The 17,087-nt window shown below is 45.2% G+C and overlaps 1 protein-coding gene across 1 annotated transcript in view; it reads left to right on the top strand.

The window, feature by feature from the left end:
• The window catches only part of LOC126212752 (uncharacterized), a 408,628-nt gene that overhangs the window by 296,930 nt on the left and 94,611 nt on the right, over positions 1–17,087 (top strand). Inside the window, exon 17 of the mRNA XM_049940160.1 lies at positions 10,827–12,989. Within this exon, the coding sequence (XP_049796117.1) occupies positions 10,827–12,989 (2,163 nt within the window). The remainder of the gene's footprint in view (positions 1–10,826; positions 12,990–17,087) is intronic.

Below are 17,087 nucleotides of genomic sequence, written 5' to 3'. Positions count from 1 at the left end.
AGGACTCGTCTATTCGTAAGCATTGGAATCTGGTGATGATATCAGTCAACATTTCTTTTACATGTGCAATTTTTCTTAGACGGTCTTCTTCATTTTCTCTGACCTTATACAAACATTGTGTAGGAGCATGTATTCCCTGTTGGTAAAAGCTCTTGTCCTGTGCTTATAGCCACATTTTCAGTGCACAACGTACATTTTCATCATCTTCAATATGTGTCCCTCGTAAAGAATCTGTAAGTGGTCGGAACAAATATAAGGGAGCATTCAAAAAGAAACGAGCCGGAGGCATAATTACAGAAACCAGTACTTGTGTGTTAGAAGTATTGATCCTGGCTGTCGAGACACTAGTCCCACTGTGAAACGAGGTGGTAAATGGCTATCTCACAAAATTCCCAGGGCTGCGATGTTAACCAGTTCCGCACGGACAGCCGGACGGTGACGTCCGAGGTAAATCGTTTGCCCCGCGGTGCGTTTTTAAGGGGACCAAAAATGGTATAATCACAGGAAGAGAGGTCCGGACTGTACGGAGGGCGGTAGAGAACCTCCCATTTGGGAGTGCCGCGACTGAGTCGGCCGTATGAGGCTTTGCAGTGTCGTGGAGCAGATTGACCCCACGGGTGAGACTGCCCGGTCGTTTCGATTTGATCGCTTGGCGAAGGGTGCTCAAGGTTTGCGAGTAATGCTGGGCATTCACTGTTGTCTCACACTGCAGGAAGTGAACCAGAAGGGGGCCATCTCGGTCAAAGAAGAGCGTCAACTTAACCTTTCCTGCACTCGTGTGGATGGCCTAGGCTTTTTTTGTGGTGGTGACCCTGAATGCTTCCACTGGAGGTTTTGTCGTTTTGATTCTGGTTCGAAGTGATGACACCGTGACTCGTCTCCAGCCACCACTCCTGCCAGGAACGCATTCCCTCCCCGAGCGTAGCAGTGCAGATGAGCAAGATAGTGGGCCATTCGACATGCTTCCTGGTGTGGTTGAAGACTGCGGGGCACCCTTTGGGCACACACTTTGCACACGTGCAGTCGTTCCTTCACGATGGTGTGAACACTTCTGACGCTCAACCCGAACGCGGCGGCTGTGGCTTTCACTGTCACTCGTCGGTCTTTGGTAATGAGTGCATCCGCCAGCTGGACGATGTCACTGGTAATGCAGTGTGGTGCTCCAGACCGTGCATCGTTGGCTAACGACACCTGTCCCTCCCCGAAGCGCTTGTGCCGCGCCTCGACCCTTGCGACGGACACGCAGTGTTCGCCGTACACTTGTGACATTCGTCGACAAACGTCCGTTCCTCCTACTCCTTCCACTGCCAGAAAATAAACACCACCTCTTCGTTCTTCATTTGACACCTCCAAGTCACTGTTTGCAATGTGACTGGCAGCATTGTAAAATTGACGCATGCTGCTGCTGCTGCTGCTGCTGCTATCTCTGTATACTCATGTGAGGTGGACTTGTGCTCTCTAGCGACAGGCTTTGAACTTCCACGCTCTGGTCGGAACCGCACCTCATTGACACGCCACGATATTATCGTCTTGTTACTGGTTTGCGCATTCCTGACTCCGGCTCGTTTCTTTTTGAATGCCCCTTATACAAGTCTTAGGACACTATGTCTGGACAACAGGTGGATAAGGCAGTGATCTCCAACACAATTTTGTGATGTGCTCCCGGAGTCTGAAACTTGTTTGCTTGCGTGCATTTTTGTGTAGGAGCAAGATTTCTTTTGTATTCTTGCCAGACTGAATGTGTCAGTAATGGTTACTCAGTTTCTCTTCACATATGCCTCTGAATAAATTGTGTGAATGTGTGATGCCTGTTCTGCACAGAATCCGCAGCTGTTATACGTGTTCTGTAAATTGAAGGTGGAGGGAGAGAAAGGTGAGGGGAAGGGAGCGGAGGGGAAGGAACTGTTGATGTCAGGTGCATCGGGACTTGATGCAGAATCGGCAGAGACAAATGACAATCTATGCCAGACCAGGATTTGGCAACCCAGGATCTCCTGCTTACTGTGCAGTTGCGTTAATGGCTGCCCCAGACAGAGACAGCGTTTATCGCAATTGTGTGCACTGTGCCGGCCGCGGTGGTCTCGCAGTTCTAGGCGCTCAGTTCGGAACCGCGCGACTGCTACGGTCGCAGGTTCGAATCCTGCCTCGGGCGTGGATGTGTGTGATGTCCTTATGTTAGTTAGGTTTAAGTAGTTCTAAGTTCTAGGGTACTGATGACCACACCAGTTAAGTGCCATAGTGCTCAGAGCCCTTTTTGTGTGCACTGTGTTGGCACTCCTCTCAGCTGAACCACATTACCATCTGGCACCACTATCCACAGTCCCAGTCCGTGTTCTCTGTGCTCCTTACTTTCCGATTCCCACTGGAGATCGGACTTAATTGTGCATCTGAAAGAACAGACACCACACAGTCATATAACTGATTTGGCTCGATGGGCAACGAATCCGCCATCTTCAGTGCAGATGCACAATTACGTCCGACCTCGTGCAGGAATTTCGAAATAGCGAGTGAAGGGGACACGGGCGGGGCTGTGGATAGGCAGTGCCAGGTGGTAATGTGGGTCAGCCAGGAGATGTGCCGAGATCGCCCGAGCAATTGCACTGAACACCGTGGCGCAGTGGTTAATGCAGCTGCTTAGTGAGTAGGAGATCCCAGGTTCAAATCCTGGTCTGGTACACATGTCACTCCTTGCCACTGATTCCACATAAAGTCCTGATGCAGCGGACATCAGCAGTCCCTTTCCTTTCCTTTCCTTTCCTTTCCACTCCACCATTTCCACCTGCAATTCGCATAACTCTGAGTAAATTGTTGATGCATTTGGCAACACAGCCACAAAATGACACTGTCACTACTCCAAAATGCTGTCGTTATTACTTTGCCAGTGGAGGGAGCTGTCTTGAAAACTTTTTTTTTCAGCTCAGAGCGATGCACTCAGGTTCCATCATTAAAATCTTGCAGCCTGTTGTGACCATTCGTGGAGCACACCTTCAAATGCCAGAGAGTCTCATTTGTTTCACGCAGAAACTTCTGATGCTCCCTGATAGCTGCAGAGCCAGTTGCCGAGTTGTGATGCGCCAGTCTGCCGAAATAATGGCACCCACGTGATTTACTGTCAGGAGCAGCAGCTGTGACAGGACGTTTTGAATGTGGCCAATTGTGCAGTTCAGTTTCTGCACTTCTCGGTGCTTTAACTCCAACAGTACTCCTAGTTACTAAATCGTTACGATACACTCTGCACGTGAATGTTCGTTGATATCCATCGTGGTTTCTTTTACAATTACAGTACAGCGCATGCAATGAGTGACTTACATTGATGCCATTTTGATGGTTCACTAGAGCTCTGTCATTTGTTGGAGTTGTTCAAATCTTTGCACACGTGAAGAAGAAATGTCAGGTTTGAAGCCCCTGAAAGGATATTTTCCTGTGTTTATTAGCGACTTTGGAGCATTATTTATTGAATGACCCTTGCATGTATATCTACACGTACAGGGCTATTACAAATGATTGAAGCAATTTCATAAATTCACTGTAGCTGCATTCATTGACATATGGTCACGACACACTACAGATACGTAGAAAAACTCATAAAGTTTTGTTCGGCTGAAGCCGCACTTCAGTTTTCTGCCGCCAGAGCGCTCGAGAGCGCAGTGAGACAAAATGGCGACAGGAGCCGAGAAAGCGTATGTCGTGCTTGAAATGCACTCACATCAGTCAGTCATAACAGTGCACGACACTTCAGGACGAAGTTCAACAAAGATCCACCAACTGCTAACTCCATTGGGCGACGGTATGCGCAGTTTAAAGCTTCTGGTTGCCTCTGTAAGGGGAAATCAGCGGGTCGGCTTGCAGTGAGTGAAGAAACGGTTGAACGCGTGCGGGCAAGTTTCACGCATAGTGATGTGAAAGATTCAGTGTTTAAACCTCCTCTACCAAGAAACGTGCCAGAACTGCGAGCTCGCATCAACGATGCTTTCGAACTCATTGATGGGGACATGCTGCGCCGAGTGTTGGAGGAACTCGATTATCGGCTTGATGTCTGCCGAATCACTAAAGGGGCACATATCGAACATTTGTGAATGCCTAAAAAAACTTTTTGAGTTTTTGTATGTGTGTGCAAAGCATTGTGAAAATATCTCAAATAATAAAGTTATTGTAGAGCTGTGAAATCGCTTCAATCATTTGTAATAACCCTGTACATCTACATCCGTACTCTGCAAACCACCTTAAAGTGCATGGCACAGGGTACATTCCCTTGTACCATTTATTAAGGTTTCTTCCCATTCCATTCGCGTATGGAGTGTGGTAAAGATGATGGTTTGAGTGGCCCTGTGTGTGCTGTAATTATTCTGATCTTGTCCTCACGATGCCTGTGTGAGCGATGTGTAGAGGTTGTATTACATTCCTAGAGTTATCATTTAAAGCCAGTCCTTGAAACTTTGTTAGCAGAGTTTTTCAGGGTAGTTTATGTCTATCTCCAAAAGTGTGCCATTTCAGTTTCTTCAACATTTCTGTAACACTCTCCCAAGGACCAAACAAACCTGTAATCATTTGTGCTGCCCTTCTCAGTGTAAGTTCAGTATCTCCTGTTAGTCCATCTGGTATGCCTCCCACATTCGGGTTACAGTCAAAACTTGATTCAGCTGGGTGGTCAGACTTTAAAGTAAACTGCAGGAGACCAAGTGATTCTCATACGACGATTCTATACCTGGAAGTCATATGTTACATCTGAGTTTTTATAGAAAGTCTTGGCATTACGTTGTGCTAAACATTACACCACCGCGGCACTATGACTAACGTAGCTGTGGTGGTATAATGCTTAGCATTCCTGCCTATTAAGCAAGGAGACCTAGGTTCAAATCCTGTCCGTGGCATGAGTTTTAACTCATTTGCTGCCGTCATTATCATAAATTAGAGTTATGTTGTGATTTAATGCACTTGTACTATTTTAATGGCGACTTGTTCCAGTGAGTTAAAACAAAATCCCTGTGAGGTGCCGGAATGCTATTCCGGCCAAAATTAAGACCTTGATGTCGCCTGTCAGAGACTTCTATGTTAATGTGTATATGTAGTCTTTGCCTACTAGGCACCACAATCAGCTTATGTCCAAAAGTGCCCAGCTGTCAGTGTTAATTGAAAAATGTTCCTGGAAGCAGTGAATAATTTACTTACGTAAACAACCCTGTAAATACACTAATGCTCATAAATTAAGGATAATTGCAGAACGTGGTGCTACACAATGATGCAACACACACAACTTGTGCTAATAGCATAGGCACATAGGGAACACACACGACACAGATCTGTAAGTCCACGGTATTGGTGATAAGTTGAGGTTACCGTCCCGAAACAGATGTACTACAGAACGCCACTGTTTCCTGTGCATGTACCCCGACATCAGTATGGGATATGATCACCGTGCACACGTACACAGGCCGCACAACGGGTTGGCATACTCTGGATCAGGTGGTCGAGCAGCTGCCGGGGTAAAGCCTCCCATTCTTGCACCAGTGCCTGTCGGAGCTCCTGAAGTGTCCGACGGGTTTGGAGACGTGCAGCGATACGTCAACCGAGAGCATCCCAGACGTGCTCAATGGAGTTTAGGTCTGGAGAACAGGAAGGCCACTCCATTCCCCTGATATCTTCTGTTTCGAGGTACTCCTCCACGATGGCAGCTCGGTGGGGCCGTGCGTTATCATCCCTCAGGAGGAGGTGGGACCCACTGCACCCCTGAAAAGGCGGACATACTGGTGCAAAATGACGTCCCGATACACCTGACCTGTTACAGTTCCTCTGCCGAAGATATGCAGGGGTGTACGTGCACCAATCATAATCCCACCCCTCACCATCAAACCACGACCTCCATACAGGTCCCTTTCAAGGACATTAAGGGGTTGCATCTGGTTCCCGGCGAGAATCACTGTTCAGACTATACCTGGACTCGTCCGTGAACATAACCTGGTACCACTGTTCCAATGACCATGTACTGCATTCTTGACACCAGGCATTACGGGCTTTCCTGTGACCAGGGGTCAGTGGAATGCACCTTGCAGGTCTCTGGGCGAATAAACCGCGTCTGTTCAGTCGTCTGTAGACTGTGTGTCTGGAGACAACTGTTCCAGTGGCTGCGGTAAGGTCCCGAGCGAGTCTACCTGCAGTACTCCGTGGCCGTCTGAGGGCAATGATGGTGAGATATCGGTCTTCTTGTGGTGTTGTACACTGCGGACGTCCCGTACTGTAGCGTCTGGACACCTTTCCAGTCTGCTGGAATCTTTGCCGTAATCTTGAGATCACACTTTGTGGCACACGGAGGTCCCGTGCTTAGACCTGCTGTGTTTGACCAGCCTCCAGTCACCCTAGTATTCTACCCCTCATAACGTCATCAATATGTGTTCTTTGAGCCATTTTCAACACACAGTCACCATCAGCAAGCTGAAAATGTCCGCACACTTACTTGCTGCCACTGTGTGACGACCGCAGGTCAGATGCACCGCACGGTCATACCCCGAGGTGATTTAAACCCGCAAACCGCCCACCAGAGTGTTGTTTCACCATTTGTCAGCATTATCCTTAATTTATGAGCATGAGTGTATGTTTGACTATTTTACTGCCAGAGGTTACTGCAGCTGCTCAGGAGTTGATAATACCGTCACTGTGGTGTATGTAATAATAGTCTGCACTTATATGTTCTTTTATACTGATAACAATGTTGAGATACTGCAAAGGCAGGGCAGACACATTTTAAAGAACATTTTTGAGATTCTATGCTACGGTATGCAAGTTGGAGGTGCCAGTGGTGACCCTATGCAAAAACGTTTCTTCAGTTCATACAGCGTGTATGATTTTCTCCACTTGCAATATACCTTTTGATAAGGACCTAGGATTGAAACATGAGTAGTGGTGGAAAATACATAAAAAGGCAAAGATAATGTCTTTTGTAAAATTCTAATAGATGTGAAAACTGATCATGTGAAAATTATCTTGCAGTTGTTACAGAGCTGTATTCTGAGAGCTGTGGAGTGCTTCATTTGTTGTATACCATTATTCTGACTGGCTGACAGTGTGTGTCTGTTAGTTGCTTTTCCTTTTACGAATTCCTGTTGGCCCAAAATTGCTTAATAAATAGCTCTAATTGTTCCTTATAGGTAGCGCACACTGTAATGCTATCTCCTTTCACTTCTTACAGAGGCGACTGATCAGTACATAGAATTGCACAATTGTTTCGATTCGATCGAGCTGTTGAAGTGGGATGTGTGCTACATAAAAGTTTACATTGTGGAGTGAAATGCAGATTACATAAATGTTAGTAATAGTTTCTCAGTAGTAATGCCACAATATTATTGAGTACTCAGTTGGGTTATAATGGGTCATTATCAAAATATTTATTACGAATGCAAATGAGGGTTTGCTACATTTTAACTTTGTTCTGTGGCAGTTTGTAACTGGAAATTGTTAATGTTGAAGGATGTTTATGTTTCTGATCACTGATATAATTATTGTTGTTTTGTATACATGGGTTTGCAAAGCTTATATTTCTGTTATGCAAATAATCTAATTTGTTTGGTTACAGATTGTGATGTCTAATTGTGCATGTATCCGCATAATTAAATAAAATAATATGTGCTTTTGCTGTACATTATGTGCTGTGTACTAATTTATGTGAGAGCCTACTGCAACAGCAGGTGCGTGTAACTTTCGGACATTGGAAATGTCGGTTTTGAAGTTTTCTGTGTAGGCTTATTCTTGTTTCAATTCATCGGGTTCCATAGGCACACGTGAGCCAAAGCTACCTCATTGTAGACGAAGTAACTATATAATTCACAGAAAGCCAATAAGCAAATGAAACATAGATTACAGCACTGTACACAATAAATGATGTGGTGTAAACGCCTGCAGGTGCAGAGCCTATCAGTGGGCTGCATGTAGCTGCAGTGTGCTAGAGAGAGAGAGAGAGAGAGAGAGAGAGAGAGAGAGAGAGAGAGTGGGGGGGCGAGGGGGGGAGAGAGAGAGAGAGAGTGGGGGGGAGAGAGAGTGGGGGGGGGAGAGGGAGAGTGGAGAGTGGGGGGAGAGAGAGAGAGAGAGAGAATACACTGTATACAGAGTGTTACAAAAAGGTACGGCCAAACTTTCAGGAAACATTCCTCACACACAAAGAAAGAAAATATGTTATGTGGACATGTGTCCAGAAATGCTTAATTTCCGTGTTAGAGCTCATTTTATTACTTCTCTTCAAATAACATTAATCGTGGAATGGAAACGCACAGCAACAGAACGTACCAGCGTGACTTCAAACACTTTGTTACAGGAAATGTTCAAAATGTCCTCCGTTAGCGAGGATACATGCATCCACCCTCCGTTGCATAGAATCCCTGATGCGCCGATGCAGCCCTGCAGAATGGCGTATTGTATCACAGCCGTCCACAGTACGAGCACGAAGAGTCTCTACATTTGGTACCGGAGTTGCGTAGACGAGAGCTTTCAAATGCCCCCATAAATGAAAGTCAAGAGGGTTGAGGTCAGGAGAGCGTGGAGGCCACGGAATTGGTCCGCCTCTACCGATCCACCGAATCTGTTGTCGAGAAGCGTACGAACACTTCGACTGAAATGCGCAGGAGCTCCAGCGTGCATGAACCGCATGTTGTGTTGTACTTGTAAAGGCACATGTTCTAGCAGCACAGGTAGAGTATCCCGTACAAAATTGTGATAACGTTCTCCATTGAGCGTAGGTGGAAGAACATGGGGCCCAATCGAGACATCACCAACAATGCCTGCCCAAACGTTCACAGAAAATCTGTGTCGATGACGTACTTGCACAATTGCGTGCGGATTTTCGTCAGCCCACACGTGTCGATTGTGAAAATTTACAATTTGATCACGTGGGAATGAAGCCTCATCCGTAAAGAGTACATTTGCACTGAAATGAGGATTGACACATTGTCGGATGAACCATTTGCAGAAGTGTACCCGTGGAGGCCAATCAGCCGCTGATAGTGCCTGCACACGCTGTACACGGTACGGAAACAACTGGTTGTCCCGTAGCACTCTCCATACAGTGACGTGGTCAACGTTACCTTGTACAGCAGCAACTTCTCTGACGCCGACATTAGGGTTATCGTCAACTGCACGAAGAATTGCCTCCTCCATCGCAGGTGTCCTCGTCATTCTAGGTCTTCCCCAGTCGCGAGTCATAGGCTGGAATGTTCCGTGCTCCCTAAGACGCCGATCAATTGCTTCGAACGTCTTCCTGTCGGGACACCTTCGTTCTGGAAATCTGTCTCGATACAAACATACTGCGCCACGGCTATTGCCCCGTACTAATCCGTACATCAAATGGGCATCTGCCAACTCCGCATTTGTAAACATTGCACTGACTGCAAAACCACGTTCGTGATGAACACTAACCTGTCGTGAGTCGCATGTCAACACAAGCACTGAAGTCAACATTACCCTCCTTCAATTGGGCCAACTGGCGGTGAATCGAGGAAGTACAGTACATACTGACGAAACTAAAACGAGCTCTAACATGGAAATTAAGCGTTTCCGGACACATGCCCACATAACATCTTTTCTTTATTTGTGTGTGAGGAATGTGTCCTGAAAGTTTGGCCATACCTTTTTGTAACACCCTGTATAGCTTGGGGAATTTGCTGAAGATGACCAATTCCAGCTCACCTAGTGACACAGCTGCGCGAGTGCCGGCGACAGTCTGCAGTGGGTGGGTGACGGTCAACCTCACGGACAGATGTCAACTTGGCCAAGATGCGTGAACTCGTACAATCTGATCAAAGATTATCCGTGAAAATGATTGCAGAAGAACTGAATGTCAATTGAGAAACCGTCCGTTCATCTAGTAATAACTGAAGATCTTGGCATGAGAAAGATTTGTGCAATAATTGTCCCCAAAAATCTCACACCACAACAGCGAGAAACACGGAAAAATGTGGAAGCCAATCTGTTAGAGCAAACCGAAATCAATCCAGAATTGTTGATCCGTGCTATCACTGGTGAGGAAAGTTGGTTTTGACTGTGTTACTGAATATGCTCCTACTGTTGCACTCTGCTCTCACTGTGTTCCTAAAACAGAATGCGAGAATGCGCGCTAATATCTAACCTTTCTTTTTTTTCTGTTTTTCTCAACACTCCCACACGTCAATTAATTACCTTTTACTTCTACTGTTCCTTCTTCATTCTTACAAAATCTGCTCTGTCTTACTGTTGTACTGTCCACATTGGTCTTCTCCCGCTGTGTATTTTGGCACCTGTTGGCTCGTTGCTTGTAACGTTCCTAAGGAACTGCTTTCAATTGATGACATGTAACTTAATGCAATGTGTGTTCATTTCCTTTTGACGCTCAAATTTTCCTGTTGTGCTTGTTGTTGTTGTGTGACTTGACATTGTTTTACATATCCTATCGACTTTTTTTTTTTTTGTTTTTCTTTTCAATTTAACTGAAATATTTTGTTGTTATTATAATGTTACAAATTTTTCAAAAACTTAAAAATTATTTTATTGATTTGTTTGTTTATTTTTCAATAAATATATATGTGTGATCTGACACACTCGTGAGCTGACACATTGTCAATATTAATTCTTGATGTCCCACTGTAATTATATTTTTTAAATATTTTCTAAATTTCTCCTTCTCACATTCTCAAAACTGTCACGCCATTTGAATTAAAAATGTATAAATCTTTTTCAACAATTAAATTTGGAAACAAAACTGAAAACTCCCTGTGTAACTGGTACTGCCACTCTAACCTGTCGTAACCTGACGAAAATACCATTCTTGTATACAATACGATAAATACGGTGAAATTTTGTGTACAAAGACTCTGATGTCCACCAGTGTGAGTTGCACACCACCACCGAGCCCTGCCCACGATATACCGTTTGCAACGGTGGCCCTCTGGTCTAAAGCCTCCACAGAGTTCTGTTTTGCGAGATGTCGCGAACTGCTCGAGACGACCCCGCGTGCGGACGGCGGTCTCGCAAGTTCGCCGTCTGCCGCTTTGCGACTGGGGGACGGAGAGACGGGTGGCGGTACCGAGTCGCCGGACGGGACTGACGGTGGCGGAGCGACGTGTCGGGAGCAGTTTGATAAATCTGGGGCCGGACGTGCAGTGGGAGGGAGTGGAAGTGGCAGCCGCAATTCGGCAGACTGCACCGAGTACGTACGAGCTCGGACGAAATACGGGCTGCCGACGCCTCCCGCGTTCCAGCCCCGCCGTGCGAAATCTGTGACGCGGGGACCACTTGCCGACTTTTCTGATTCTGGTGGAAGTAAAGAAGTTTTAAACGGTTACGGCACGTTTTCTAGAGACTGTGAGAGGCCACCGAGTAAACAAATTGCGAGGAAGTGTTCGGGTCACTCTGGTGTCAAACTTTCTCACGAGAACTCAGTTTTTGAGCTAAAGAGTACGGGAGCCGGCAGTCTCGACTCCCCGTGTGCCGACAGACGGAAGGAAATCTCTGCCGAGGTGGAGAACTCCAGGAAAGCCGTGTCGGCCGGAAACAGTCCTCGGAGACTGAAGTTCCCCGTATCTGCGAAGCCTGCGACGTCCGTGTCGGCTGACCACTCGCTGAGAAGTCTAGCGGTGGTGGACAATTTTGGTAAGCTTGACGTACGGGCTGAGCAGAAAGGACAGGTGATAGGCAGGGTGGCAGACAGCAGAAGAAGTGGACATTCCACAGAGCTGCCGGGGAAACAGTACGTGAGAAATGTGATGTCAAACCTCGGCAGTAAGCTGCCGTTCGCTAAAAGCTGGCAGCAGCAAAAGCTCACCAGGAGCCAACCGGAGGTATCTACCGGTGCGGTCGACGTGCCGGGAAGAAATTTCGGTTTGCGCGGTGCGAGGAGGAGGAGGAGCAGTGTCGTGGGTGCCGAAATGTCTCGAAGTACGGAGAGTGCCGACCGTAGAGGAGCTTCCGGAGGGAACTGCACCCCCTGGGAAGTCCGTCCTTCCGAATCGGGGCTGCAGAGGTGTAGCGAGGACGGGCTGCTCGGCAGAGCGAGGAGTCACTCCTCACCGTTCGATACTAATTCGTGCGGCCAACGTATTCGTACGAGAGACACCCGGCTGGCCTCGGTCGAATGTGGTGCGTACGGAGAGCGTCACACGAGAAACTGGGACGGGGCATTTGAAAGACAAATTCACGGCGGTGCACGAGAACCTTTTGACGCACCACATCTGTCGGGAGGCTGCCGAGATGTGGGCAATTACGTAAGTTCGGGAATTCTCGACGGATTGTACTGGCCGAAGCTAGCCGTGGGCTATTCGTGTGACGATCGGTGCGAAACGTCGCTCGGTGTGAGAAACTGTGGCCAGAGCTCCTTGCGTGAGGAGTCGACTTCCTACAGCGTTCAGTGCCAACCGGTGAGCGAGTTCTCTCAGGGTACACAAACGGAGGGACACGACCGGAACGACAGCTCCCTCTTCCGCACGTATTCTAAAGTGAACGAGGCTTCCGAAGCAAATGCTTCTCCGATTGCCAATAACAGCCTTACTCAGGTGTTTTCAGAAAGAGTTGTCCGTGTACCGGGAGCTGCCAACACCCTAGTATTCAGTAGTTATCACAGTGACACAGCAGATTGTGGTAGGTATCTGGGAAATTCGGCTTCACCGATGCGAGACGGTACCTCACTGGGAACTACTTGCGAAATTAGTTCCCCGGAAAGTTTAATTAGCGGAATACCGAAGAGTTTTCCCAGAGGGAGAGGAAGAGAGAGGAGAGAGACCGGTAGTGGAAGCAGGAGAGTGGTCCCACCGCTGGGCTCGGAGTTTCCCCACCCGCCTTCCACCACCTCGTCCTCGTCGTCGTCTTCCTCCTCCTCGTGGGACGGCTCGGAGCCTTGGGACCTGACCCCGTACCTGCGACGCGTCCCCACCGTCCCGGCAGCACTGTCGGACGTCGCAGTTGCAGTGAGGCACGTCCCAGAGAGGCCCTCTTCGTCGTCCACGCTCTCCCTGACCACCACGGGCTCTTCCACGTCGGTCAGTGTCGGCTACCCGGAATTCACCGACGATTTTGCTATTTTCAATGCCGGTTACCGCTATTGAACTCTCGGTCTCTCGTAGCACAGTCATTTCGTCTTAATTTTTTTTACTAATGAAAATTGTGTGCCAGCCTGGGACTCGAACCGAGACCCTTGCCTTTCACAGACGATCCTCTTACTGACTAAGCTATCTGGGTATGACCTGTGACCCACTTCCCACGAGTGCCTCTTCCCCTGGTTTCCAAACCTCACAGTAGTACTCCCACATACTTGCAAGACTAGCACCCTCAAAGAAAGGATGTTGCAGAAAAACGGCTTAGAAGCAGCCTAAGAGATTGTTTCGGAACGAATCTTCCACTCTGCATCAGAATATGTGTTGGCTCCAAACTTCCTGACAGACCAGAACCTTAATCTGGAACCTCAACTTCTGGAGGTAGTGCTATTACCGATCGAACTATGCAGTACTGTCCTCATTGTTTAAAATCTGCCAGCACCTATCTCCTGATTTTCAACTGTGGGGACTCAATTATAGTTTGAAATATTCATTCCTGAATGGGTGTCTGGTCTAATTGAGAAAATGTGAGGAAAAAATAAAACTTCTGAAGGTAAAGACTGTTGTACTCAAACACATGTGTCTCTCTGTTTAGCCAGTCTCCAAGCATCGAATCAGGAAAAATTAATAATTAATCTTTTACATACAAATATTACGTAGATGGCTGCCTTGGGAACTTCACCCCTTCCGTATGCCTCTTCCATTTCACCTATTGTGGAAGTTAGTTTCCCTCCAAACTCTGATTCAGAGGAACTGACTTGTTCTGAAACCCAACCCAACCTTCTGCTATTTCGTCCTTACCACTGGTGCTATTCCGGCAAGCTTGTAAAGTGTATGAGAAAGTAATGCAGATATTTATGCAGACTAAATTTTTGGGGGAATAAAAATTGGCATACAGATGAAAACGTGACATAATGAAGTCACTATATTTCAAAGTTTTTTCCCCTCCATTTAAGGTGGACTTTGGAGGCTTAGCTCAGTTTTCATGTGGCACTAGTGGTGTTCAGTTGAGATGCATTGCACCTGGGAAACCAATGACGTCAAACTGGTATCATCATCGTGATCATCAGTGCAAGCATTATGCCTTTTTCTTGTTTTGCTTGTTATGATACCCATTGCTTCCTCGGTCTTCCTTGATTTCTCCCAACTGTCTTCAAGTTTCTTATCTGTAAAGACAGTCTTTCTCCACTATTCCTTTCAAGATGTTCATTCTAGTGTCTCCTATTTTCTTGTATTTTATTAAAAAGATTAAATATATTCAGTTCTTGCCTAATTTCTGAATTTTAAAACATGTCAGCTCCTGTGTATCACATTGCTGCTCTTAGAAATCTCATTTCTGTTGCTTGTATGCTACTTCCTTGGCATTTATGTATAACCCATGTTTCATTTCATAACTAAGTATTGCAACTGTCATTGTCTTGTTTGTTTGCTCAGTTTGTTGTTGAGACATTTGTTTATTTTTCCCATATATATTTGCAAATTTTGTTAACTTCTCCTCTGTCTTCTTCATGTTTCTATGCAGTGAGAGAAGGCACTGTAAATTCCACTTTTTCTGATGATGCTCTTGTTAAATTGAGCAAAATCGCTCAATAAAAAATTATCCCAAATAACTTAATACTCGTATGTCATGAAAGGCCATCAGTTTGATCTTGTCTTCTGAAGTCATCAAATGACACTCTTCACAAATCTTGGCTAATAAATATATTCCCCTTTGTAGGCCATCTATATTCTCCACCAGCAGTGTGGTGTCATCTGCATATAAAGGTAACTGAAGCGGGAATTACCGTTAATTGAATTATCCTGCCAAATATTTTCTTTCATTTCTGGATTGTATCATCTAAATAAACCTTAAAAAGTGTGGGTGAAATGCTGCATCCGTGACTGACTCCTTTGTTTGTGGCTATAGGCTGTGTTAAGAGTGTCAGTTACACCTAAAATTATGTTTCTTTGTTTTGCAGACTTCGTAAAACATTTATGAGGAGTTGTGTGTATCTTCTTTCCCTCATAATTCTCCACAGTTTCTTTCTTTCTTTCTTTCTTTCTTTCTTTCTTTCAACATTACTGCATTCCTTGAATGCTGAATGGGTTTCCCTATTGTACTCTCCATTTTTTGATCAATTTAATTACAAATGCTGCATCCGTTCTTGATCTGCCCCTCCGAAATCGCACTTGTTCTTCGCCTAATAAAGTCTAATCTATAACCAGTAATTTGTTGTTCACTATTCTTGCATAAACTCTATATGCTGTGTCCAGTAAGCTAATTCCTCTATAGTTCTCATAATTATTGCTATCTCCTTCTTTAAACAATATTACCTTTGCATGTAACCATGCTTCTGGAATAGCCGCATTTCTCCAGCACATATTAAAATAAATATAATAATGTGCAGTTCAGTATTTATGCCATCCATAGCAGTAGCTTCCCTATTCTTTACAGGGCTGATAACTTCTCTTAATTCATCCATACATAAATCATCTACTGATCCTATTTCAGTTTCATCCTCTTTATTCTCTGTGGAGCATGTTTCTTTACACCATGAGTTCCTATAATGTTCTATCGATTTTGCTTGTTGTACGTTATTTATTCGAGTAGCTTCTTTTTCTTCTTGACTGAGCAGTTTCATAACTTTATAAGCTGTCATTTGCCTTTTGTGAATATAATCTTCTATGAAGGTTTTGAACCTATTGCAAGATTCATGACAAGCTCCTTTTGCTGCTTGATTTGCTTTCCTTCATATCTTTTTTCCAATGCTTCCTCAGTGCTTTCTTAACTGCAGTTTCTGTATTTTTACAATCCTTCCAATTTTCCTTTAAAGCTGTTATTGTTGTGGTCTGCAGTCGAAAGACTGGTTTGATGCAGCTGACCATGCTACTCTATCCTGTGCAAACCTCATCATCTCCGAGTAACTACTGCAACCTATATCTCTCTGAATCTGCTTACTGTATTCACCTCTTGGTCTCCCCCCCCCCCTGCCCCCCTCCCCATGCTCCCCTCCAGTACTAAACTGGTGTTCCATTGATGCCTTAGAATGTGCCCTACCAACTGATTCCTTCTTTTAGTCAGGTTGTACCACAAATTTCTCACACTCACTAATTCTATGCAGTACCTTCTCATTAGTTACGTGGTCTACCTATCTAATCTTCAACATTCTTAAATAGCACCTCATTTCAAAGGCTTCTATTCTCTTCTTGTCTAAACTATTTATTGTACATGTTTCACTTCCATACATGGCTGCACTCCATACAAATACTTTCAGAAAGGACTTCCTGATACTTGAATCTATACTCGATGTTAACAAATTTCTCTCCTTCATAATATCTTTTCTTTCCATTGCCAGTGCACATTTTGTAGCCTCCCTACTTTGACCATCATCAGTTATTTTGCTTCCAAAATAGCAAAATTCATCTCCTACTTTAACTGTCTCATTTCCTAATCTAATTCCCTCAGCATTCAACTACATTCCATTACCCTAATTTTGCTTTTTTTGATGTTCGTGTTATGTCTTCCTTTCAAGACACTGCCCATTCCATTCAGCTGCTCTTCCTAGACCTTTGCTATCTCTGACAGAATTACAATCTCATTGGGAAACCTCAAAGTTTTTGTTTCTTCTCCCTGGACTTTTAATTCCTATTCAGAATTTTTCTTTAGCTTCATTTCATCCTGGATTTTCCATTGTTTGATTTTTCTTTTGTTTCCTTTACTCCTTGCTCAATATACAGATTGAATAGCATCAGGGATAGGCTACAATCCTGTCTCACTCCCTTCTAAACCACTGCTTCCCTTTTGAGCCCCTTGACTCTTACAACTGCCATGTGGTTATTGTACAAACTGTAAATAGCCTCTCGTTCACTGTATTTTACTCCCACCACCTTTAGAATGTGAAAGAGAATATTCCAGTCAACACTGTTAAAAACTTTCTCTAAGTCTACAAATGCTACTTAGGTTTGTCTTTCCTGAACCTATTTTCTATTAAAAGTCGTAGGGTCAGCATTACCTCATGTGTTCCTACATTTGACATTTCTCTGGAATCCAAACTGATCCAACTT

The sequence above is a fragment of the Schistocerca nitens genome, chromosome 11 (assembly GCF_023898315.1).
Source record: "Schistocerca nitens isolate TAMUIC-IGC-003100 chromosome 11, iqSchNite1.1, whole genome shotgun sequence".
Taxonomy (NCBI): Eukaryota; Metazoa; Arthropoda; class Insecta; order Orthoptera; family Acrididae; genus Schistocerca; species Schistocerca nitens.
This window is presented reverse-complemented; position numbering and strand designations above follow the sequence as displayed.